Source organism: Austrofundulus limnaeus, unplaced genomic scaffold (assembly GCF_001266775.1).
Source record: "Austrofundulus limnaeus strain Quisiro unplaced genomic scaffold, Austrofundulus_limnaeus-1.0 Scaffold93, whole genome shotgun sequence".
Lineage (NCBI taxonomy): Eukaryota > Metazoa > Chordata > Actinopteri > Cyprinodontiformes > Rivulidae > Austrofundulus > Austrofundulus limnaeus.
The window spans coordinates 1572976-1598142 of NW_013952495.1; the positions used below are offsets into that span (position 1 = coordinate 1572976).

General features: G+C 37.9%; 3 protein-coding genes across 5 annotated transcripts; 2 read left to right on the forward strand and 1 right to left on the reverse strand.

Annotated features, from left to right (window-relative positions):
* Positions 1-124: 124 nt before the first annotated feature.
* On the reverse strand, positions 125-12574 carry rbfox1l (RNA binding fox-1 homolog 1, like). 2 transcript variants are annotated; one of them, XM_014012695.1, is made up of 12 exons: positions 12130-12574; positions 7207-7443; positions 3568-3747; positions 3427-3480; positions 3247-3339; positions 3099-3168; positions 2937-2996; positions 2705-2843; positions 2508-2547; positions 2359-2426; positions 928-1012; positions 125-846 (listed from the first exon to the last, which is right to left on the reverse strand). In XM_014012695.1, the coding sequence occupies exons 1-12, from the start codon at positions 12214-12216 to the stop codon at positions 802-804; spliced, it is 1158 nt and encodes a 385-aa protein (XP_013868149.1). In that variant the 5' UTR covers positions 12217-12574; the 3' UTR covers positions 125-801. The 2 variants fall into 2 exon arrangements, with proteins under 2 accessions (XP_013868149.1, XP_013868150.1); XM_014012696.1 differs by having other exon boundaries at positions 928-1009; positions 12130-12568.
* Positions 12575-14029: 1455 nt separating this feature from the next.
* On the forward strand, positions 14030-15461 carry rps9 (ribosomal protein S9). Its single transcript, XM_014012698.1, has 4 exons — positions 14030-14141; positions 14243-14365; positions 14543-14729; positions 15209-15461. Exons 1-4 carry the CDS (start codon positions 14045-14047, stop codon positions 15384-15386), a joined length of 585 nt encoding a protein of 194 aa, XP_013868152.1. The 5' UTR covers positions 14030-14044; the 3' UTR covers positions 15387-15461.
* A 764-nt stretch (positions 15462-16225) lies between these two features.
* mboat7 (membrane bound O-acyltransferase domain containing 7) lies at positions 16226-24987 on the forward strand. 2 transcript variants are annotated; one of them, XM_014012693.1, is made up of 9 exons: positions 16226-16354; positions 18413-18495; positions 18642-18771; positions 20111-20237; positions 20373-20511; positions 20877-21072; positions 21362-21514; positions 21633-21809; positions 22973-24987. In XM_014012693.1, the coding sequence occupies exons 2-9, from the start codon at positions 18420-18422 to the stop codon at positions 23382-23384; spliced, it is 1410 nt and encodes a 469-aa protein (XP_013868147.1). In that variant the 5' UTR covers positions 16226-16354; positions 18413-18419; the 3' UTR covers positions 23385-24987. The 2 variants fall into 2 exon arrangements, with proteins under 2 accessions (XP_013868147.1, XP_013868148.1); XM_014012694.1 differs by having other exon boundaries at positions 18416-18495.
* Positions 24988-25167: the final 180 nt, after the last annotated feature.

Here is a 25167-nt window from a genome sequence, read left to right on the forward strand (position 1 = left end):
ACACTAAGTTAAAATTACTTGGTTGCAAATAACTTCTCTAAAGTCGCTCATCAACAAAACAACACATTAAAAACAAAAATCAACCCATGTCTGAAATTAAATGCTTAAGAAAATAAGAATCACATTAAAAGAGGAAAAAGCTTTTATTTAGAGAAGGAAACAAGAAATAAAGCAAAAAAATTGCAACAGGAACAGAAAATGAAGTCATCAGTACAGAAAACTGTTCAATATTTCAAAAGGAAATAAGCAGAAAATATAACAGGAGTAAAGAGAAGAAAGGTATCCTACAACAGAAGAGCTTGAATATAAAACATCAGATAAAGAAAACAGAATATGTGTACAGACAGAAAGAAGGATGAAGAAGAAAACTACAACCAATCTAAATGAAAAGCTACAGGAGTTTGAGAGGTAGATTGTTAGAATGAAAACAGAAAAAACCAATAAAATCCAGAGAAACAGCAGCTCAGAGGTGATATTGTTTCGAGTCTCTCTTACACACACCCACCCACACACACACACACACACTAAAAAAATTTAATTATGGAACAAAATGTTTTGTACACTTTGACCCCTCACAGTGTTTAACACCAGCTAACATCTCAGATTCTTAATATTCTTTAAATTCACAAAAACATAATAATAAAAAAAATAAATTACAGCAGAAAAATACAGCGTTTAAAACAACAGTCTGGTTTCTCTCTGAAGGCCAAGAGACGGAGACTCCATATTTTCTAAAGCTTTAAGATCTCAGAACTCGTCCTGTCTGTCCCAGAGTTCCTCTGTTCTGATTCCTCTGTTCACTCAGTACGGGGTGAAGCGGTTGTACCCTCCTCTGTACAAACTAGCCTGTTGACAGAAGAAGGGAACCAGGTGTAAGAAAGACCCATTATGTAAATCAGGAGCCATAAATGTTTGGACTCAGCTCACCATAGTCCCAACTCCATACGTGGCCGTTGGTCCAACTGAATGGTGATAGGGGTCCGCGGCTGTGGCGTAAACTCGTCCGTATCTGCTTAACATTAAAAACAAAAAGTGTGTTTTACTGTCATTTGAAGTCAACTTGGTGGTCAGATGGAGCATCAGGAGCCTGCTAATTGAGTCGGTTAATGCTAATGGTCGGGCCTTCTGAAGTTAATTACCATGTCCTTGGTTTTAGTAGCGTTCAGGGTCAGATTGTGTTTTGTGCACCAGGATGTGAGTTGCTGTATGCTTTTTTCTGTAAGCTGACCCATCATTGTTGATTTTAAGGTCTACAACAAGGGTGTTACCTGTGAACTAAGCTGGTAAGGCTAGAGCTGTCATGAGTCAGAAGGCTAGAAGGCTCAATAAACACCCTTGTGGTGCACCCATTCTTACTGTGGTTGTTTTACATTACACTGCTGACTTTAAGTGCCTCCAACCAATTTCACAAACAACCTGCACACTCCTGGAGCTTCGTATTAATGGCCACGCTAAAGTCAGGTGGGTGTGGTTTCACTAGTCAGATAGCCAAACTGATGTTTCATTTAACAGATTAGCTGTTTCACTAACTATAAAAACCATTAGTGGGCTAATAAGCGTCTGCTAAATTAAGTTTCGCCAACTTTAAGTCGACTAACTAACAAACTAATCAACAGGTTTGTTTCAGTCCCACCAGTCTTCAGCTGGAAGAAGACAAAGACATGATTGAGTGACAGTCATCTTAGCAGCTAGTGATCAGCTGTTAGTGATAATTATGGCTAATTTTACTTGTAGCTGTTTAGTGCTAGTGAAGCTAAATTGTTTATGGATTATGAGCTAGCGAAGCAAACTTTTTGGTCAGCTGTAGCTCACTGTATCCTAGCCTCATTTTTAACCAATGATAGAAAATGGACAAAAGAAGTTTTTAGTTATTGGACCCATGTTCAGTTACACTTTGCTTGTTACAATTGCTTGTTTGAGAAAAAAACAGAATTCCGTCTGTCCAAAATCTCTAATAATAATGTTGTGTTTTTTTTCTGTCAAGATTTTTGACTAAATGTCACACAAGACAACATGCAAGTTTAAGCTATATCCTTAAAACTAACTGTTTTTTATGGCAACCTTTTTACAGAATTGTTATTTTTTTGTTTCTAATGAAATAAAAAATAATGGGAAAGGCTGGAATATGTGATTCTGTAGAGCAGTTAGAACAATCTCAGTTGAATCTGTATCTTCAGTCTTTCAAAGAGTAGATAGCAGCTGTCTAAAACAGCTCAAAACAGTTCACATAACAGCAATTTTACAAGAATTTCATGTTAAAACAATCCAAAATTTCATATAAAAATAATTATTTGTATCACGTTGTTAAAACCAATGAAATAAGTTTTATTAAACAACTTCTCTTATTTATCTGCCTACCCGTCACTGTAGGCTGCTGTGGCAGCAGATGCTGACTGAGCCACTCGGTAAGCTGCAGGATAACCGCCCTGTGTGTGAAAAATAAAATTGCATCAGTGCAAGAACAAATCTTGAAACAGAAACTGTGTGAGCATCGAGTAGCTGCTTACATAGACTTCTGCTCCGTACAATCCATCCTGATAGACAACCCTGGAAAAAAGATAAGTTACTGTAACCACTCATTTAGTCAAAGCAGGTGTGTTTGAAACATCATGCATGATGGTGGCCCTCAAGGACCCGGATTGGGAACCACTGGTATTGACTCTAACATTATTGTGGCTCCACAGGTATGGACTCAGGGTCTTACCCAGGATAGGCGGGCACAGCAGTAGCAGGAGTGGCCGCTGCAGAGCGAATCGTGTTGTAGACGGCCCGTCCCCGACCCCTCAGCGCAGAACCCCGATAGGCCAAAGTGGGAGTCGCTACTGGATAAGGAAAACTGGCAACTAAACAGAAATTTTAAACAGAAAAGGGGAAACAAATTAACTCTAATCAGTATGGAAATGTTTAAAATGGATCATTTCCAAGCAGTAATTCACCTGTATAAAGTTCAGGTGCATACATGGCCCCCATTACAGGGTTGATCTTCCATCCTGAAGCTGCAAAAAAAATAAGATCAGGTATTTAGCCTCCATCTTGAAAACAGACTCCATGAACTGAGGCGATTCTGAGCTAATATGGTGAACTGAGGTGTTTCTTACTTGAAAGTTCCCCATTTACAAGCGGCGTCTGAGGCTTTTTTGTAACTACTCTGGCAGTGGCGTTATTAACCTGAGAACAAACAAGACAGCAAAATAAAAATGTTGACTGTTGGGGAAACCTACAAAAAAGTAACGAATCTCTTTTCACCTCAATCTTCCTCCCTTCCACAATTGTCCCGTTCAGCTTTTCTCTTGCTCGGTCCGCCTCAGTAGCGCTCTCAAACGTGACGAATCCAAAGCCCTGTTTGGGTGGATTTATTTTTTATTTTATTTTAAAAAGATCTTTTTGTTTCAGCTCCATCTATAATAATAAGTATTTTTTGCTGACCTTTGACCCCCGTTCATTGAAGATAATTTCTACGTCAAGGATCTTGCCAAATTGCTGCGAAGTTTCACAACAAAAGTGTTCAAATAACGTAACAATAGAGGTTTTCTGACTCAGTGTAATGAAACAGAAGGAACATCCTACCCCGAACATCTGCCGGAGGTCCGGGTCTCTGAAGCGGAAAGGGATGTTGGAGACATGGAGGCGTTTTGGTTGGGCCTTCCCTGGGCTCTCCTCCTCACCTCCACTTCCTGCTCCACCGCCCGATGACCCCGGCACGCTGAGCGACTGGGGGTCAGAGGTAACAGGAGCCAAAGCATCCTCCTTGACAGCGAGATGGTATGAAAATGAGCGAGAAGAAAAGGGACGAGACCAAAAAACGGAGGATGCAATGGAACAGAAACACAAAAACAAGATGGAGGGAGTATGAGAGACAGATGTAACAAAAAATGGAAGAAAGCATTACTAGAAAAGCACAAAAAATAAAGATCAGTTCAATTATTTCAGCAACACTTTTCAACAAACTTCAGCATGTGTAAAGATTCAGTTGTAAGCATCACATGGCATTAAGCAAAGATCATTTTCACCAGAACAAGTGATCCAAACCACGTTCAACAAGCATTCAGCAACCAGTGATCCTTCTCAGGCAAATGTAAGGGGGGGCTAAACTTTAGTGAAGTGTCTGTGGATCCATGCCTGCTGGAAAGACTGATGCTCAAAAATATAAAACATATTCAAATAAAACTATGTGCTCACTTCAACTGTGATCAAGAGTAAAAAAAAAACATTTGTGAAATTTTAACTAAGCATCTAAACAAGTGTAATTACATTAAATACAGTGTATGCATGGGAGTACACTTTTGTGTAATAAGATTTTAAAAATAATTGTGTTAAATTTGAGTGAAACATTCAGGTGTCTCTTCTGTGTTTATATGACTGAGCTTCACTTGTGATAGGTGATGTTTTTTGTATAAATCAAGATACACAGATTAACCAATAATCAATTTTAAATTGGATATATTAAAACTAGCCAAAGTCACAGCACTTTGGCTAGCTATTTTAGCTAATTTCAAATTATATAATTTAAATTTATTTATTCTACATCAATAAATTTATAAATATTTAGATATTTCCAGCTAGCGTCTAGCTAACTAGCCAAACTAATAGCTAGCTAATTTACCCACTAATTAAGTCGTTTTGTAACTAATTTTCTTGTAACTATGTTACCTTTTGTTGACCTTGTTCTTGTTTCTTTAGCTGAAACTATGAAAAATACTGGATAGCACATTTTTACCCAAAAACAATTATATTTTAGCATAAACAAGGTGTTTTGAAAGGTTACCTGGCATACAACCAACTAAAGGATATTGTACTTTAGGTTATGTGTCAGGTGTTTACTTTTTTTTTAAATTATCAAAGACATAGCTTTTCAGATAATGACTTATTTTGTCCTCAACTTGTTAACTTGACTCTTTTTTAGACACATTGCATAATATACTGTCACAGCTGATAAGATAATTTGTTTGAAAGCAAGTAAGTGTAAGTATAAGTGCAAATAAAAAGACCTGAAAGTTTGCAGAAGTGATGATTAAAACCATTTTAAATCTGGATGTTTGGGAGCAAAATATATAAATATAAGTTGTAGTTTAAAGTTAAGCACAGAATTTTTAGTACTAACGTGAACAATAAATAACGCTACACAAAAACGTCCTCACTTTTGTACACTGTGACATCTGTGTGTATAAACTGGCCCATGCAGAACCACAAGAAGACCCTATGTGCCAAAAACAAAACATTCACTGTCCCACAATGCACCACAATGCTGGTGTGTACGCATTTCTGCACATCTACTTTGTTCTGGTTAAGTAACATTGTCAACCATCCAGGATATTAAAAAGTTAAAAATACTTTTAAGAGCAAATGAACAAGAGCCTGGAAATAAAAAAAAAAATTGGAAAGAAAAATAAGGTTATTCTAAAGTAAGAACTTTAGTTTCAAGACTCGAGTATTAGCATTCTAGTACCAAGAGACAAATAAAGAGTGAAGAGGCCTCAGTGCAGCGGTGACAGATCACATTAAACCAGAGGGAACAAGGCAGAGACGGTGCGCAAGAAGCTGAAAATGAGGAGGGTGATGAGAGGAAAACAAAGGGGTCAAAACCGAAGGGTCAGTCTCAGGTCATAGTGCTGCTGCGCCTCTGCCAAAGGTTAAAGGTAAATTATCATGGGGCAAAATTAATAAGAAGGGAATAGAGAGGGGCATTCATCCAGGGGAATACACACATACAGTAAATGCGGCGCCTAGTGTACAATAAAATGTTAAAAGATGTCACAAACACATTTACATTATTTAGCTCACTTTCTGAGCATAAAATCCTAGTAAAAATTTTTTTTCAAACATTTTGTTGTTAATTAGTTTACTGTTCTTTCATTTTGCCAATTTTTGCTAAATGTTAAATTTAAATGTCTAAATGTGTAAATTTAAATGCATAAGTTAACTGTAAATGTTGTGCCTAAATATTAAAGTTTATTCAGAATGGAATGCAGCATTTTCTGCTGGTGAGCGGCTCTTAATCCTGCAATTATAGCAACCGCTAATCCTGCTAATGATGCTAACACTTCCCAACAAGACATCAAACCTGCAGCTGCGGCCAGTGTCTGAGCTGTACTTCAAACTGCCGGACCACAGCTATCATCATTGTTGTTTTCAATAAACACATTTTGATTTTAAAATTTAAATGCCATCTTTGGCAGCATTATCAGCACCATCAGTGCTTTTGTTGCAATTTAGCATTTAAATTTAATGTTTAGTAAAAATGAGCAAAATGTAAGAACAGTGAGTTTAATAAAATGTTAGTGGAAATTTTTAACTAGGATTTTACACTCAGGTAGTGAGCTATAATGAAAATGTGTTAGTGACATTTTTAACATTTTATTTTGCACTTAGTGCCTCAGACTGTGACTAACTACAGTAGACTGTCACACACACATCTACAGACACACACAGGGGGAGAGAGGTGGTGGTGTCAAGAGATCACGATGCAGACTTGTGTTCTGGACCTGAGCGATATTTCAGAGTGGGGGAAAAGGGGGGGTCATCTGGTCCCCCTCCCTCCGGGTTGAAGTCTCAACTTTCCCTTCGAAAGTCAGCTCGGACCCAACTTTGTCAGAGGCTCCAGTGATAAAATATGTAGACGGGGCCACAGAACAAAACAAAACAATTTACTGTCTGAGAAGAGGAGGAGAGATCTGCAGCAGAAGCAGGAGACAGAGTCGGTCTTATTTAAACAGAAACTAAAGTGTTAATTCAAACAATACTTCATTCTGTTTCCACTTCGAGTTTATTTCCTCAGGAGTTGTTCAATAAGCTGACACAGCTTCACTAAGAAATCATTAAATATTTACTTAAACTTGACAAAATAAGTTTGTTTTAGTGATCTAATTAAAAAAACAATTGAAATGTAAATATTTACAAATAAAATGCTGTAATCTGGAAACAGGATCTGTTTTACTATCAGCAAAATTAGACAGAAGGGAGGAAGGAAATGTTTATTTTCAACAAGTCTTGTCTCAGCTGTTCATTGACCTTTCTCTAGAAGGTGGTAATGAGGAGGAGGAGGAGGAGGAGGAGGAGGACGAGGAAGAACTCTAAATATAGAGAGAACCTGTATCTGCTCATGTTTCAGGACATCTGAACAGACTTCTGTCACATGGACCGACCGAGGATCATGTTTTATTGGGACTCTGTGTGAATTCCATCATCTCTGTTCAGGGCCGCTCCTACCGTGTTGCTGGGGGCCAGCGGGTCGGGCCCTTCGTGCTGGGGCCCCTGATAGACTCGGAGCTGAGGGTGGTCTGGGTACTCGGAGCTGTGGTGAGCGGAGCTGAAATCCAGCGCGGTCAGTCTGCCCACGGGTGTTGCCGGACCTTGACCAGGTGGTGGGTACGATGGGGGTGGGGCGTAAACCTGAGGAAGGGTGGGGTCCCCGCTGCTGGGGCCGGCCTCCTGGGCGGGGCCCCCCTGTGTGGAGAGGAGGAGAAGGAGATGAAGATTAAAATAAAAAGAACATCAAACAAGGAGATGCAGAATAAAGGAGCATTTCAACTAATTTTATATATGAAGCTGCAGCGTTCTTCTTGAAAGAAAGGTCCATATGATCCATATCCTGTTCTTTCATCTGTTCCCTCTCTCCACAGTCATCCTCCTCTATGTCCTCTCTGACTGCATCCATTTATCTCCTCTTTGTCCTTGTCCTGGCAGCTGCATCTCTAACATCCTTCTATCAATACCCACTGTCCCTCCTCTGGACATGTCCAAACTGTCTCAGTCTCTAAACTTTATCTCTCAGTGGTTCAACCTGTGCTGAACCTCTGGACTCTCTTCTTCACCTCGTTACTCCACGTTTTCCTGGACAGTCCACCTATGTTCTCAAAAGTGATCCTTGTATATTATAACATTATCAAAAGAATGTTTCATGTTAATCTAAAAGTGTCAGAGTGACAAATAAAACCTTGCATTTTGATTTCTGGTTAATTATTAATATTATTAGGTCACTTTGATCAAGGTTGGTAAATACCTACGTGCTTTGTGTTGCGATTACCACAACTTACACTCTGTAATATTTGTCACCTGCCATAGCATTTATTTCTTCTTAGGTTTTTTGTTCCTTTGTTTAGAAATCACCACAAAAGACCGTTATATCAGAAACTCCACCTCAAAAGAATTGGGGAATTATTATTTTAAATTTATTTTTGAATTAAATTTGTTGGGAGATATAGACAATAAAAAACAGGAAAAAGCCTAAGTGAAACAGAGAAACCTAATAAATGTCTGATTTTTAAAGTTATTCTCAGACTTATGTAAAATTCTGATAAAGTCCTCTTTTAAAAGCTGCCAAATCTTCTGTTTAAGCCTTTAAATATTTAAAGTTTACACTCATTTAACAACAGCTTTGTGATGTAATCAGATGTAGCTACTCTTAGCATCTGCTTAAAATTTTTAAAAATATCTACTATTTTCATATTTTAAATACACTAAATTGTTTCTGTTTGGGGGGGAAACTTAGTCAGAAATATTTTGCTCTAGATTTTTTTCACTCTTCTTTTTTTTTAACAGGTTTTAACATTCAGATTAAACTTTTTCAGGTTGCTGCAAAGGAAATTAGTTTGTCATCGTGGAAATGTTCACTTAATTGTGCTAACTTAACTGCAAATCTTTGATTCTTTAGACTCACTGAGAAAGGAAAATGTTTTAAAATGAGCTCAAACTGGAGATTGAATCACTTGGCAGAATTATTTTTCTTAGATTAAAAATAAAAAGTTCTGTGTGTTCAAACAGAACCATGTGACGTCACAGATGAGGAATCCTAAAGTTGAAACAAATAAAAGCAGTCTTACCCTCTTCCTGTGTTCGTCTGTTTCTGATGCTCTGTGCGACAAATGCTGTGTGTTTTAATGCCAGACAACCCCCAAAGACCCCCACCCGCCATACAAGCCACTCATCTACCAATCACTAACTGTTAAAGAACAGGAGAGCCACACCAGCTGTTGACATCTGTAACTGTCAATCACTTCATTAAGCCGACAGCACCAGACAAACTAATAAAAACTCAGAGTTCAGGATGAAGAATGAATCAGGGTAAACATTTCTTCTGCTCTAAAACATGAATCTGAACGTCATCTCGCTTGAGGTAAACGTTGCTTTTGGCTGATAAATCTTTTTAAACATCAAAGATCAGGAACAACTCTCAAGGAAATTTATCTTAATTTTGAAATAAATCCAGGAAAAACTGTCAATCATTGATCTTCAAACTCTGACTTAAGCTCCTATACAAATAATTTGCCTCATATAAAACTTTTTTTTTATTACAGTGCTGGTATTTAGTAAAATTTGGCAAAATATATATATTTTAATTTTTTAGTAGGATGGAAACAACATTAGTGTTTGAGAACAAGTAATGTATTTCAATTCATTCACTTTTTTAATATACTATATTTTACATATCATTACTGTAGAAATCCACAAATTAAACCCCTCTATTGTGAACCATGTTGTGAAAATGTCTTTTTTATGATAATTTTTCTGCAACTAGGTGAATTACTTATGGTGCCGAATTTAACCAGACACCACAATGGCTCCAACAAAACAGAACTTTACTTCTTCTCACTTTAACCACAAACAGCAGCTCAGATTAAATCTATCTTTTACACAGAGCACAGGGTCAGGATCAGAGATAAATAACAAACTGGTGGTTACACAATAAACAATCTGCTAATGCTCAGAATATGAGTTGGGAATGACTCTCAGCTACCACATCACATTTTAGCTCAATATCTGTCAAATCAATTGAGCTATTTCCATTTTGGTCTGCTAAGTTTGACTAGCGGTAGCAGCCAGCTCAGAAAGTGAATCAGTTGTGGATCAGGGTATAGATGTTCATCCAGTCATTATATTTGGAGACTTTCATTTAAGTCTGTTTGGTCATTTTATGAGAGATTTTACCAAAAGTCAGAGAGACAAGCTCACATGCAAAGACAAACAATTACATGATTAATCTTTTGTTTGTATTGCAGCAGCCAATAATAACAGAGAGTATGAACCATGCTAAAATCTTTGATCAGATAGTGAAATGTAAGTAAAGAGTAAAAATAAAAACAAGAGTGAAAATGTTTTGTTCTAAATAACATCCTGTTTGAGACTTTGTTGCATCACTTGCATCATTTTTTTTTCAAATAAAATTCATGTTCATGAACAAGACAGGGAATCATTGTTGTGAATTTAAATGAAAATGAATTAATTTTAGTCACTCTGCAGACCAAGAAACAGACAGATCACACCTCATTATCTCTAACATACTGGAACTGGTTCCCAGGACTCTAATAGGCAACTAATTATCTGAAGAAACAACTGACATGTGACTGCAGTGACTTCATGCAGATGTATTCATGACAGGTGAGTGAAGATAAAGCTGCCGGTTAGATTTCACTATCAGTCATTCTTTCTTTCTTCCAACAAGAGTTCCTGTAGCTCCCAGCTGCTGGGCCTGATCCAGTATCTCAGTGTCAGCAAGTGTAGAGACACAAGCTCTGTTTCTTTTCTTTTTTTTTGGATGGCCATTTGTTCACTCTCTGTCTCGTCTCCTTCCTCAGCTGTCAGCTGGAGGTCAGAGGTCGACGGCTTGGAGCCAGGTGCCTTCTGCGACAGCTGCTGCAGGATTTACTCAACAGGACAACAGGAGCTGCAGATGTGGCGTTTCACTTCTACTGGCTGCTTATTAGGGGAAACTTTTATTCCACCAATCTTTTAGTTTTTCCATGCAGCAAATTCTGTTTTTTTTTTTTTTTTTTTCGTTTTGTTTTGTTTTTTGGGTTGAGTTTAGGTTATATAAGCTCAAAAAAGAAGTGGAAATATTCAAAGAATTATCAAAATCAAGGAATGGAGATCAAAATACATCTGCTGAAACTTGAAACAAATGGGTTCAGATGTTGGAATTTTGTGATTTTACAAATGCCAAAAAAAAAAAAAAAAAAACTTCAAGATGAAGTGCCTCATTCCTCAGCTGGAACTGAACTTACAGCCACGTTCAAACAGCACCTCACTCTAGAACTTGAACTTAACATAAAAAAGTAAATAAATTTGTGTTTGGTAGATTATTTCTTTTTTGTAACAATGCTTCTTGGCAATAAAATTGAAAAGCCATTTAAAATGGTTCCACATTTGTAAGGACATGATCATTTGATGATCATGTGATGATCATCATGATCATCATGATCAATGATGATCATGATCACATTTGTGGCATGATCAGTAGAGCTGAAAAAAATAAGCCAAATCTTCTCTGTCAAACAACTTATTTTGTTGTTTTTGACTCTTGTTTTGAGCTTCTGGTACCACCACCTGCTGCCAATCAGGTGCCCGCTATAAGATTTATTGTCAAGAAGCATTGTTACAACAAAGAAATAATCTACCGAAAATAAATTTCTTTATTTTTTTCCTCAGAGTAAACCCTTGACGTGCAGGACAGATGTTAAATGTAGGCTTGACGTGTCAATGTTTAAACGCACAACAGCAGAGTTTTACAGCTGACTGGAGTCCAAGACATATATGTGACAGAACCTCTTGATTATCAGGTCAGGAGAAGAGGACTAAAAATACCTCCGGTGTGAAGCATAGTGACAAGGTGGAGAGATGCCAGATGCCTTTTGGAATCAGTGGTATGTCAGGGACACTTGGTGCTGGTCTCATTCAGACCACTGGACTAAAGATAACATGTAATGTGTCCTTACTGTTCAGGGTTTTTTTTATTATTATTTTTTACAAAGCTGTGATTGGGCGTCAATGATTATTTCTCTAATGAATCACTAAAGTAATTTAGACTAATCCAGGAGAAAAATGTTCATTTTTTTCATGTGTTTTATTTATTACATAACTGAAAAATCAAATCTTTTTTTACATTATTTAAAAAATATAAACTTAAAAAACGATCCTCTTGTTTTAATAAAACTAAATAATTGATTCATTCTGACATTTTATTGGACAAATCATACAAATTTATCCGTAGATAAAAAGGATTGTGTCTTGCAACTTTAAAGTCCTTCTTGCGTTTTTCTGGCCTATTAATCTGAGGACACTCTACCTGTTTATTGTGCCTCTAATGACTCGTGACAAACATTCATGTGACGTTGCAGAACAAACAAAAGAGTTTACCTGAACTATGCTGGGGTAGCATGTGGTTGTCTGTGGGTAGACAGAAAGTCCATAAGGCTGGAGGATCACAGTGGGTGAGGAGAGCATGACCCCAAAACAAACCACACGCAAGAAAAACAGGGAACGAAGGAAGATAGGAGGGGAGAAGGAGAGAGGACAGCAGGGGGAAAAGGAAAACCGTGTATGCACACAGGAGAGCAGGAAACCAGGCTGAAAAAAATCCAGATAGAAGAAAAAAAAATCCTGAAGATGAAGGGAAAGAGGGATAAAATCGTGTTTCACCACACAGGTGAGCCAAAAACTCGATGAAAATCCTCAAAAGAACAAATTTTCTGTCCGGAAAGGACAGGGTATAAAGCAGTGAAAGAGAAAACAAGTGAGCTTCTGTGTGTCCATCAGTGGATCATGCAGGATGACAGACAGAAACACATGTTCAGGCTCTCCTTTCAGAGTTTTATAAATAGTAATCCATGTCCTCCTGCTGGAGTTGATCATCTTACTTCCCTCTCACTATCACACACAGCTTCTTGTAAGATTTCTCACCACTTGTGAAACAATTGAAAAGTAACACTGCAATAAGAAAAAAAACATTTTAAAGGGTCTACAGATGTGAAACGTGATTAGATCACTCATGAAGCGTAAATATAATTGCCACAAAATAAACGGAAACAAAATGTATGAGTTGTCAAAAATGTCTTTGAGCTATTTTTTTCTTTTTCACCAACAGAGCGCGACATCCAAACAAGTTCTTTTCCGGTCCGGCGCCGAGAGGCATGACGGGATATGTAGTGTTACTTAAGCTATATAAAACCACGCTACCGCTTTTCGACTTCCTCTTTACTACGCGAGCCTGAGCGAAGCAGGTATGAGCTTCCTCTTTTCGTCTTATAACAACAAACATTAACTGCATTTGAAATTATATATAAGCAAGCTTTGGAAAGAGATGAAATGAAGACCAAACGAGTGTTTTGAATTACCCACATTTAGTTACGCGTTTGATTTTTAAGTAAAGAATGTCAGACTAAGCTAATGCTAATGCTGTTAAACAACGTGGTGCGCTACGGCTCAAGGCCTACCCGTGTGGTTGAATTGACGTTATAACAGGTTTTTATTGGGTCATTTTTTTCTCTCCATTTCAGTAATTTTGTAACAGTTTTTGTGAAACTACACATGCTTTTACTGATCAAGAAATGTTATCTCCTAAAAGACGACCTGAAAACGCAGTGTTTTATCATAATACTAATTTTAATATTTGGATTAAAAACTTGGATTAACACCCTTCTGTAAAGGTATTGATCTTAAGTTTATTTCTATTTTATTCGATCGTACATTTGGATGAAAATTTCAACAAAACATAAGTTTATTATTGTCCATGATTTTATTGTTTGATGCTGTGAATGGGCTGCACTAGGGTAAAAAATGCATTTAAAACTTTGGTACCTGAAAGTAAAACTAACTTGGATGAATTAGATTTCTTTTGTCAATGTAAGTTTTAGTTGTCCTATAAAGCAGTAGTTCCCAATTTATTCAGGTTTTGACTCTCAAAATCACAGCATCAGAGGCTTGTGACCCCCAGCTGCTGCTGGTTGTAAAATTTAATTAACCAGAAGTATAATACAACTAATACTCAAACAGACTTGCCATCATTTATACTAGCTAAAAAATGCTGCTGCCGCCAATCATTTTTAGGTATTATTTGATCAAAAGAAGTCATTTTACAATCCCTCACTTGTTTTGCAACCACACTGAGGTTCACTGCTATAGTGCACCTGAGGTATGCCATGTATATAAGCAGCATTGACAAAAGGTTTTGTGAAGAAAATTTCACATCTTGATCTGCGCTGATCAATAACAAAGGCTAAACTGTACTTAAAATGACATTTCTGTCTCCACATTACAGGCACTGTAAGCCACCATGCCCGTTGCCAAAAGTTGGGTTTGTCGTAAGACTTATGTCACTCCCCGCCGTCCCTTCGAGAAGTCTCGTCTCGACCAGGAGTTGAAACTCATCGGTATGCTGCTAGCACTTTCACTACAGCAAAGTCTGGTTTGAGTCATGCTCTTAGCCTCTTTCTTTAAACTGCTCTAAATGTTGACTGTTCTTCATCTCAAGGCGAGTATGGACTGAGGAACAAGCGTGAGGTGTGGAGGGTCAAGTTTACTCTGGCCAAGATCCGTAAAGCTGCCAGAGAGCTGCTCACCCTGGATGAGAAGGAACCCAAGCGTCTGTTTGAAGGTAGGCTAAACAAATGAAAGAAATATAATATATATTGGCCAATGATTTAAATCTAAACTGTCAGACTTCACTGTGGTGTCAAGAATTCCTCGTCAATGAGGCCATTTGACCAAATAATGTTATGTGCTGCATGTGACACAGTTTTGTTTAAAATTTTGGTGGTTTTTGTTTTTCCAGGTAATGCCTTGCTCAGACGTTTGGTGAGAATCGGTGTGCTGGATGAGGGTAAGATGAAGCTCGATTACATCCTGGGTCTGAAAGTTGAGGATTTCTTGGAGAGGAGGCTCCAAACACAGGTGTTCAAGCTTGGACTCGCCAAGAGTATTCACCACGCCCGTGTTCTTATCCGCCAGAGACACATCCGGTAAGTTACTAAACATCAAATAATGAAGGGTCCATAAGTCTGAAAAGGGACTCATGACAAACTGTCCCTGCTTCCTCTTCCATCAGAGGACCACCAACCTGTAGCTCTCTTCGTTGAGATCAATTAAACTATTCAGCAAGGTCACTTCGGTATCAAAACCGTATACCTTGTCAGTAAGCATTGCCCAGAGCCAATCCCGCTGATGAGGCCTCAGACTGTGCCATTAATGTGGCTGGCAGGTAAGGCGTGGGGGATTGCACCTCGGGCAATTGGTAGCATTCACTGCTATGTGAACATGTACAATCAGGCTGATGATTTAAATAAATGGGTCAGAACTTCTGTGGTGTCAAGAATTCCTCGTGAATGAAGCCTGCTATGGATAATTTCACCTTAGCTATTTTATTTTATCTTCAGTGTTGTGTAAAATTAAAAGAAGTTTTAAATGTACTCTGAAAATATTTTACTTCCTGTGTTGGCAGTGTGCGCAAACAGGTGGTGAACATCCCTTCCTTTGTGGTTCGCCTGGACAGCCAGAAGCACATCGACTTCTCTCTGAGGTCTCCTTATGGTGGTGGACGCCCCGGCCGCGTCAAGAGAAAGAACGCCAAGAAGGGTCAGGGCGGAGCTGGAGGAGCTGACGACGAGGAGGAGGATTAAGAAGGATGCCGTCTGGGGAGTCCACATTGATTCCTCTTGTCCAAACTCAATAAAAATAAGGTCTGACCAAATAAATGAAGTGCCTTTTGATTTTTTTTCCTTAAAAGTTTCTCTGTGCTGTTTTGTACAGCACAGTGGTTCTTGGCACCACCTAAGAACATACTTGGATTTGCAAGTACCACTTTTTGCCACAGACAAAAACAAGTAACGTGTATTTGTGTCTGGCAAGAAATAAACTTGCCAAACTTGTAATCCTGTTTGAGAACTTATTCTGTCTTATTACAGGTAAACTACAACTAATGTTGTTGCTAATCTATATAAACATTTCAATTTTGGATTAAAAAGAAGTTTGCAGATTTTGGGTCTGGTTTATTGCTTTCTGTAGTAAACGAAAGTCTTAACTGTTTCACTATACTATACTACTATACTATCTTGACCTCATTGGGAAATCCTTATATAAAATATATAATAAAAAATTATCTTCCATGGGCAGTTTAATCTCAAGTCATACACCTTTGTTTGCATTTCTCATCGCTAAAATTTCACAGTCCTCAGCATTGGTTTGTGGTCTCAGAAAGTTATATAAATGTTATCAAAATACATAAGGAGAGGTTGCTTTTCTCCGAAATGACAAGACGTAGAATTTTGAATGATAAACTTAAGGTTTTGTTTAAAAAAAAACGCATGTCGAATAGTTTATTCTGAAAGACTAGTATCTACACTGAGGTGAAAAATGTATACGGGTTTATAAATATTTAAAGTCAAGACCGCTGTAGCTGAAGAATGGTACAGCCTCTGTCTCCGGCTACTGACGTCATCAGAAGTGGGCGTCATTTGTCAACCAGGAAGTGAAAATTTCCCACCGGCGAGGTGTGGATGAGACGCTGCAGAGACCTTTCCTTCAACAAAGTAACAGTGTTAGTTGAACTGGACAAGCACGATTTTAAAACTGGAGATTAACACTACAAGTAAGTAAAAAAAAAAACGCATATCTAGCGGTTCGTTGCAGTGCATTTTTAGCTTTCTAAAGGCTTTGTTTTAGCTGATAAAATGTGGCCTTCAAGTGTCATGTTTTGTTTTGTGTCAACAGATTTTTAAAAAGCAGCTATATTTAGTTTTACCCTGTTGCTTTTTTAGCCAACGTTACTGTTGGAAGTAGCTTGCTGTATTTTATTTTTTTCTAGTAAAAACTTGACTTTTTAAGCGAATGCGTTAACTCCCAATCTACTGTGAGAAAGAAACGACTCAGCTTTATAACAAGAAATGGCCTAAATAAGGAACGCTTTTACTTCACCGGAGGTGATGTGTTGTGAAATGAATGAGTCTTTAGCTGAGTTATTGAGGAAGTACTGAGGTTCATGTAAACCAGCTTGCCTGAACACGTCCTGGGACTGCGGTCAAGTGTCCTGGGTGCAGGTGAAAGTCCCAGAAATGTAGATCTGTCACTTATACCTTAATATAATACTCTAGCACAGTGGTTCCCAAACTTTGTATCTTCTGACCCACAAACTATCCATGGCAAAAACTTGTGACCCCAAATATTACTGGTCTGAGTACACTAACTTCGTTAATAACCCTAAAAACTCAGGCTTTTTGACAATCTAAACAGCTTGTACACAAATATAAATACTTTTTTTTTTTTACTTATTTTATGTTTTTGTAATAATTATAGGGAAAATATTACATCAGCAATTATTTTATTACCCTTTAAATTGATTTCTGGAGATTATCCAAGGTGCTTCATGACCCATRATTGGGTCCCAAGCCCAACKTTGGGAACCAAAGTGCAGTGGTTCCCAAACTTTTCAGCTTTTGACCCACAAAATAACAGTAGAGACCTGAGCCCACAACTATTTTTGGATGATAAACATTTGTATCAGGTCAACTAAACATGGGCATAGTAAAACTATTTTTTATACTACATTTATACATTTTAAATACACTAACCTCACTCCTTTATAAAAACTAAGGCAAAAATGTTACTAATTCAGAAAATCTTTTCAGGACCCCACCTTGATGTTTCGGGACCCCACTTTGGGTCCCGACCCCAACTTTGGGAAACACTGCTCTAGCATCCCACATTGCTTTTATGGTTTTGCTTTAAAGAGGAATTTTATGATGAACTAAGTGGCCTTAAGCTATATATTTTTAGGTTTGCTTAAAGTCTTTAACATTTTTATTGAACATTTGAGGCTTCCACTTTTGTACATAAGCATTTTCAAATGAATTATTATTTAACTACTGAGTCTTGAATAAATCAAGCATCAATGGAGCACTTATAAGTTCAGGTAAATAAACCTGTATGCTGATATTAGCAACTCAATGTAGGGTCAATGACAGGCAAAGCTAGATTGCTGACTGACATGAGGCAGAGAACGAAGGTAGATTTATTTATTTACAGCAAAATTCAGAGGCAGGGTTTAAGCTGTTTTACTGTGATGGAGTAGGGGCGGTCCTGAAGGAGGAGTTTGCAAGGAATGAAGCAAGAGTGTCAGGGTGATGTGTGTGAAGGTCTGATGCTCCACAGATTGGATGAGAGGTAGAGGAGAAGGAGAAACTCTGAAAGGATCTATATGAAATGATAAGTTACCTCAGGGAGGAGAGAATAGTGTTCAGAGAAGACCTGAAAAGACACGTGGTGAAGAAAACAGATAAGATGTGTACATAATGAGCATTTTTGGTGTCATGGAATGGAACCAGGAAGGACAGGTTTGAATTTTGGCGTCTTCTTAACTACAACCTAAATGTTTGGGGGAAAATGGAACAAGATGACGTGAATAAACTTTAAAAGGAAAAAGTACCAGGCATGAACATTAACTTTATATTATGTAAAATCAATTTAACCTAAAACCAATTGAGATGAACCCTTTCTAATGCATTCTGAAAACAAACTCCTTTAAATATCAAACTTCAAATCATCATTATTAAAATAATATTCATGCTTAACTGCTTGTTTCTCTTCTGTCTACTTTTCTTTATATTTTTAGTTTCCCTTATGAGTAAATGTAAATTCTGTTTCCTTTCAGCAGAGCGATGTCTCCTGATGAGCTGGTGTATTTGGGAGTTCTTGTTGCCTCCATCCCTGTTGGGTTTCTCTTTCGTTATCTCAGTGAGTATTTTTACACAACTTTGATCACAAAGCATTGATATGCATGAATTTCAAAGCTCGCTGGATTATTTTCTGCTGACCAATGCCAAGACGATATCAACTTAGTAACTGTTACAAGTCCCAGATTGATTTGTCTGTCCCTTCAGGTCCAGCTGGGAAGCAGGGAGCAGCTCTCCTCTTGGGTCTTTTAATCACCGTCGGCTTATGTCACGTGCACGCGCTGCACTCTCTGGTGACTGTGATCGGAACATGGATCATCATCAAGAGCAGCTGGAGGTAAGCGATCAGCATTCGTGCTTCTTAAAAATCACTTCAGTATTGGCACAAAGGTCATAATAAGTTTTCTGTCTTAGGTGAAGGGGAATGATGTTACTTAAATCTGAGCTTTCCAAAACCTAAATAATTCTCACATCTAAAGCCCTATTAGCACGGGATAAGAATTATCATGGGGACCTCATGTAATAAATAAATTACTCCCAGACGTCTGTGTTTTATGTGGCGCATTTGCATGGGATAACCGAAGCCTGAGATTTTTCCTGAAATTTACAGACATCTCCCAAATGTGATATTGAAGCCTGGTTAGTTGTAGTCTAGTTAAACACTGCGTTGAATGGACGTTAAAAAAAACAATAAACGTTAAAAAAACAATAAACATCAAATAATCATCTTCCAACCTGTTCTGTTAGAAATAAGACTAGAAATAAGTTATCCACTTTTTCCGCTCTCCTTTCCTCCTGCTTTACAGCAGGCGCCACATCCGACAGACACCCACCCCACCCCCACGCGCGGGTACGAGTGGTATGGATTTTTTGGAAAAAATAATCAATTTTTGAGGCTCATTATACAGGTAAATGTCCAAAGGGGTTGACATGTATGAACACCTTCACAGCTGGCGAGAGTGTGCGTTAACGGCACAAGTACCCAAAGCGCGAGCCTGCGCTGCGCTACGACCACAGCTCAACACTCAGCATCAGCCAGAAAAAAAAACAGAAAAATTTATTATTCTTACCGTACAGTGAGCCATCATTTGCATCTGATTTTGCTCCCTCTCTTCAGCCTTTTTTTCTTTTTTTGTCGCACGTAATGTATCGGATTTTTCCGGCCCGGAACCCAAAAGGTTTTCGGTGCACTCCAATCCAGCCTCCATTCTTCACCAAAAGTAAATAAAAATGCACCAAGGGAACCAAAGCCGCCAAATTACAAATGGGATTCAGCCCAGTCCTGTCCAAATCACAGAGATGCCTATTTGCATTGGATTAACATTATCACAGGACCAGCGAAATATAGTATATAATTTGCGGGGGAATTTTTACTTTACAAATTATTGACATGGCCAATTCGTATGGGATTAACAACACAGACAATCTCTGTAATTATTACAGATAGCATGGTAAAACTAATCCCATCAGAATAGGGCTTAATACTGATAAACAAACACTTATGTTAAAAATTAGTGTTTTCTCCAGTTTATATATTGATGTGTTTCAGGCAACACACTGAACCCCAAATAACGGTGTTCATAAGTGGCCATTAAAACTAGAAACATGCAGTTTATTTTAAATGGTAGCCATAATTTATTAAACAGTAACTCTCTGCTCTGTTCTCCATCGTACAGACGTGCTCCAGCTCTGAGTCTCAGCTGGACCTTTCTCTACCTCCTCTTTTTCCGTTTGGTCACTTGGTTTAACCTGCCGCCACCGACGCCTTTCGCCAACGCCGTCCAGCTCATTCTAACACTTAAGGTATTAAAGAATGTAGTGGAACATTAAAAACATTTGCAGCAGGTAGATCAGTTTCTATGTGTTCAAAATGAATATTCTCTTTATGTTGGACTCATTTCTGTGTGTTATTTGTGCTCATGTTTGTTTCTAACTCAGATGGTGAGTCTTGCCAACGAGGTGCACAGCTTCTATGTGAACAATATGTCAAAGAATCCCACCCTTGGTGCTCTGACCCGAGAGCCCTCCCTCTACGACATTATGTCCTATAGTTACTGTTACGTTGGTATAATGACAGGTAAGGCTGTGGAAACGAATAATGTTTGTTTTAACTTCACAGAAAGTGTTATATTTTGTGTGTTAACTCTTAATAATTTTGTTTATGTTGCAATCAATGTCAATTTTTCTTTTGCATAATTTTTAACTGATGTCTCTCTTTGCCTTACTTACTGCCACTTGTCCAACATTGTGAGTCCATATTATTTCAGTATTACTCTTTTTCTTTTCTCACACCCTTTCCCTCTTTTATTTTTTGTTTGTTTTCATACCACACTGTTCCTCACTCTTTTTGTACATTGCATTATCCCAATCGTCCATTTGTTCACCCCTTTCTTCTCACTGTTGAATTTTCTCCTCTTATCCCATCATTCTATCCTTGTCAAGGTCCATTTTTTTGCTTCAAAACGTACTCTGATTGGCTGAGCCAGCCCAAACCGCTGTCTCTGCCTGGCTGGGAGCCGTGTCTGCAGCGTCTGAAGCTGGTCCCCGCGTACGGCGCTCTGTTCCTGGTCGTTAACGCCTACTTTCCTCTGCCCTACGTCCGCACAGACGAGTTCCTGGATCAGAACTTTTTCTACAGGTAATTATTCTGCCAACATCCGGGTTAGCAAGCGCAGTTTACACACAAACACACTGAAAAGCAGATAAATTTATAATACAAAGACTTTTGTCAAGCTAAATTACTGTAAGGATTATTTACATTTTCCTTTTGAATAACCAAGAGAATGCTGAAGTTTCTGGAAAAACCATTGTGAGAACAGTAAGAGAAATATAAACTGGATTTTTTTAAAAAGATTTTCTCAAAAGTCAGGAGTTTGTTGTTTGTAAAATGGAGATAAATAATGAAGTTTGTTTGCCTATGTCAACAGGTTTTTCTATATGGTCGCAGTATTCTTTGTGTTTCGGATGCGTTTCTACGCAGCGTGGTGTGGAGCTGAGGCGGGCTGCATCAGTGCAGGTTTGGGCTGCTATCCAGAAAAAGCTCTTTCTAAACCTGGAGGAGGACCCACCGTTGACTACAGGTCATTATGACTGGACAGTGTTCATTGCACACGGTGTTGCACTATTGCAGAAAAACACTTCTAGTGTGCTTTTATAGTTGAGATGTTACATAATCTCTTTTTGTTCCCTTTTGGACAGAGCTGATCCATCTGCTGAAGAAAAATACGACTTCAAAAGCATCCAGAACATTGATTGTTACAACACTGATTTCTGTGTGAAGGTTCGACATGGGATGCGGTACTGGAACATGACGGTGCAGTGGTGGCTGCATCACTACATCTATGCCAACGCCCCCTTCAAGTCCTACACACTCAGGTGTGTTAAACAGACTTGGCTAATTTTAACAGTACACTATCGGTCTAAAGTTTGGAGTCACCCAAAAAAACATCATGTTTTTCCAAGAAAGCTCACACTTTTAATCAAATTAGTTTCAAAATGAACAGAAAATATAATCAAAACATTGACAAGGTTAGGAATAATGATTTTGTCCTTCAAACTTTGCTTTCATCAAATAATCCTCCACTTGCAGCAATTACAGCCTTGCAGACTTTTGACTTTCTAGCTGTCAGTTTGTTGAGGAAATCAGAGGAAATTTCTCCCCAGGCTTCATATAGCGCAGTCACCTCTTTACTATTGACATTGAGACTGGTGTTTTGCGGGCACGATTTAATGAAGCTGCCAGCCGAGGACCTGTGAAGTGTCTGTTTCTCAAGCTATAAACTCTGATGTGCTTATCCTCTTGCTCATTTGTGCACCGGAGCCTCCCACTTCTTTCTCCTCCTGGTCTGGTTAGAGCCAGTTTGTGCTGTTCTTCGAAGAGAGTAGTACACGACTTTGTATGAGATCTTCAGTTTCTTGGCAATTTCTCTCATGGAATTGCCTTCATTTCTTAGAACAAGAATAGACTCATGAGTTTCAGTAAAAAGTTTTTTTTTCTGGACATTTTGAGACTATAATGCTGATGTTCCAGATACTCAGCTTCCTACAAGAAGACTAATTGTAATCAGTCCATGTTTCAGCTGTCTAACATAATTGCACAAGACTATTCAAATGACCAGTCAGCCTTTCAATATGATAAACTTGGACTGGCTAACAGAACATGCCACTGGAACATAGAAGTGATGGATGCTGAAAATGGGCCTGAGTAGATCTGTAGATATTCCATTAAAAGACACACATTTCCAGCTACATTTACTTCATTAGCATTGCCTAGACTGCTTTTATAATTAATTTAATGTTATTTTTATTGAAGAAAATTGTGCTTTTAAAAAAAGAAACAATATGGACATTTCTAAATGACTCCAAACTTTTGAGTATTAGTATACCTCTATGTTGCCATGACGCCTTAAAGGTTGAATCTCTGCTTCAGTTCCAAATTTATTGCCAAAATTTGTTGGCTAAATCTGCTGCCAGACCCTAAGTTTTAAATAAATCCACCAAACAACTTTAGCCATTTTCTGTCTGTCTGTTGCTCTCAGGGCTGGCTGGACCATGTTGATCAGCGCCTACTGGCACGGATTACATGCTGGCTACTACCTCTCCTTCATGACCATCCCTCTGTGCATCGCTGCAGAATCTGCCATGGAGGCTTCAGTCAGAAGTAAGCTCGGCCCTTACGGGCAGAACATTTTCGACTGGATCCACTGGTTCCTGAAAATGAGGGCCTACGACTACATGTGCATGGGCTTTGTGCTGCTGAAGGCCTCTGACACCATCTACTACTGGTCGTCCATCTACTTCATCATGCACATCATTGCCGTTTGCTGCATCCTTGTGGGCAGGGCTTTAAAGGGAGGGAAAAGAGAAGGGATGAGGCGGGAGAGGGAACAAAAAACCGAGGGTGAAAAACTGGAAAATATGAAAGAGAAGACCGGAGAGAAAACCGACTGAATGGAGCTCCAGAAAAAGACTCGTTGGAGTTCCTCATGTTCAACAAACAGGTCCAAGATGATTTCTCATCTGTAAAGTCTATTTTAATACAAACAAAAAGTAACTTTTAAAACCCAGTTAAAGCTGTTTCTTCTGATGTATATTAATGTGCTGTGAGTTATTGGAGAGAAACATTTGAGCTCTGCAAGTTTTGCTTTTGTTGTGGGAGTCAAAGCATTATTTTACTTTATTTTACTCAAAGAAAACGAGTCTAAATGTCAAACGCGGAGGCAGAAATGTCAGTGGGATGTTATAAAGACTGTAGCTTGATTTACAATTAACTTCTAAAGTGAAAGTATTTTAAATGGTCCCCAAAAAGTAATTAGGATTCAAACTGATTAGGACTTAAATTCAGTATTTTACAATCGCTACTAGATTGTATAATGTAGCTTTGTTAGAATGATGATCTAGTTATCATAAATATATTTAGGATAAATTCAAACAGTATTTATCTTTATAGTGAATGTTATTAAGTGTTAAAACAACACAAAAGTTCCCCTTTTTAAATTAACAATTCTGCACTTAAGCTTTTCCCAGCTATCCAGTGAAGCCAAAACATTTCTACTTTGATGTTATTTAAATTTAATTTGTTGTCTATTTTAAGTTCTTCAATCAGGAACATATCCACTGCCATTTCTGCGTCTGTTTCAAAGTGTGCCGTATGAAAACCGTAACAGTCCATTCACTGCCAAAACATCTGTACTGCCATCGTGAACCGCACCGTGTTCAGACCAAATATTTCATAAATTTAAAGTTTGTCATTTATTTAAGCTGCCTGTGTTTGTTGTGTAGTAACTGCACAGCTAGAGCTAGGTGATATTCTGAAAAATGCTCTACATTTTATTTAGGAAACATGTACGTTTTCATTTGATGACTAACGTACAGAGTTTTAATAGCTATATAATGTTTAAAAACAAAACATGTTCCAATATGATGATGTGCATTTTGCTTTTTGGTGATTAAAGAATGTATATTATTCATATTTTTGTAAATAAACAGTTTAAATATTACCAGTCTCGTAATACAGTCAGGTCATTTCACTTTGTGGCTGTTTTATTTTTATTTTTGTTTATATGAGGGTGGGTGAACGTGTTTCATCAGCTTCTATTTAGAGCTGAGATCATTTGAATTACAAATTGTCATTTTTACCTCTTGATTCAAAGTGCTTTTATTTTGAGGTGATGTTGAAAAGTGGTGAGACAAACACTGGTCCCTGGTGTCAAACACTTTATTTTTTGCCTTGTATTGTTTACTGTTTTTATGTTTTGTTTTTTCATACTGTACCAACTCATATTAGATTCAGTTTTTCTTACCAGCATTTTTGGAGCTCTTTTAGGTTTTTAAATTAAACCTCATGTTATAAATTATGAAACTTTAGCTGGGCACAGGTATTTAAATTTTCAGGACCAGCTGGTAGAGGAAAAAGAAAAAAGGATATCAGGGAAATCATTAACTATTAAACACAAACACACCTGCCTGGCAATGTCGCCGCTGTATTCTCTTTCACCTGAGAACCAATCTGTGCAGTTATTCTGAAATAAAACTTTACATTGTACACATTAAATCTTGTTTTTACTTTATTTCTATTACAGTCTACAACCATATTTAAGAAAAAAAACTTTTTTTTTACACTGGGTTTGATATTTGTAGCAGATAATGCTTTAAACTTAACTTCTTACATTTATTTGTCAGTTTTGGTCGTCTAGCTTCTGCTTCATGACGACAATGGGTTAAAAGGTACAAG

What these genes read in the sequence shown, in the direction of transcription:
- mboat7 (XM_014012693.1), top strand. Translation starts at nt 18,420, where the DNA reads ATGTCTCCTGATGAGCTGGTGTATTTGGGAGTTCTTGTTGCCTCCATC. An exon ending in AGCTCATTCTAACACTTAAG is followed by an intron (nt 20,238 to 20,372) that starts GTATTAAAGAAT and finishes TTTCTAACTCAG; the next exon opens with ATGGTGAGTCTTGCCAACGA. An exon ending in GGACCCACCGTTGACTACAG is followed by an intron (nt 21,515 to 21,632) that starts GTCATTATGACT and finishes CCTTTTGGACAG; the next exon opens with AGCTGATCCATCTGCTGAAG.
- rbfox1l (XM_014012695.1), bottom strand. Translation starts at nt 12,216, where the DNA reads ATGCTCTCCTCACCCACTGTGATCCTCCAGCCTTATGGACTTTCTGTC. An exon ending in GCTACCCCAGCATAGTTCAG is followed by an intron (nt 7,444 to 12,129) that starts GTAAACTCTTTT and finishes CTCTCCACACAG; the next exon opens with GGGGGCCCCGCCCAGGAGGC. An exon ending in TGGAAGGGAGGAAGATTGAG is followed by an intron (nt 3,169 to 3,246) that starts GTGAAAAGAGAT and finishes GTTTGTTCTCAG; the next exon opens with GTTAATAACGCCACTGCCAG.
- rps9 (XM_014012698.1), top strand. Translation starts at nt 14,045, where the DNA reads ATGCCCGTTGCCAAAAGTTGGGTTTGTCGTAAGACTTATGTCACTCCC. An exon ending in CCAGGAGTTGAAACTCATCG is followed by an intron (nt 14,142 to 14,242) that starts GTATGCTGCTAG and finishes CTTCATCTCAAG; the next exon opens with GCGAGTATGGACTGAGGAAC. An exon ending in ATCCGCCAGAGACACATCCG is followed by an intron (nt 14,730 to 15,208) that starts GTAAGTTACTAA and finishes CTGTGTTGGCAG; the next exon opens with TGTGCGCAAACAGGTGGTGA.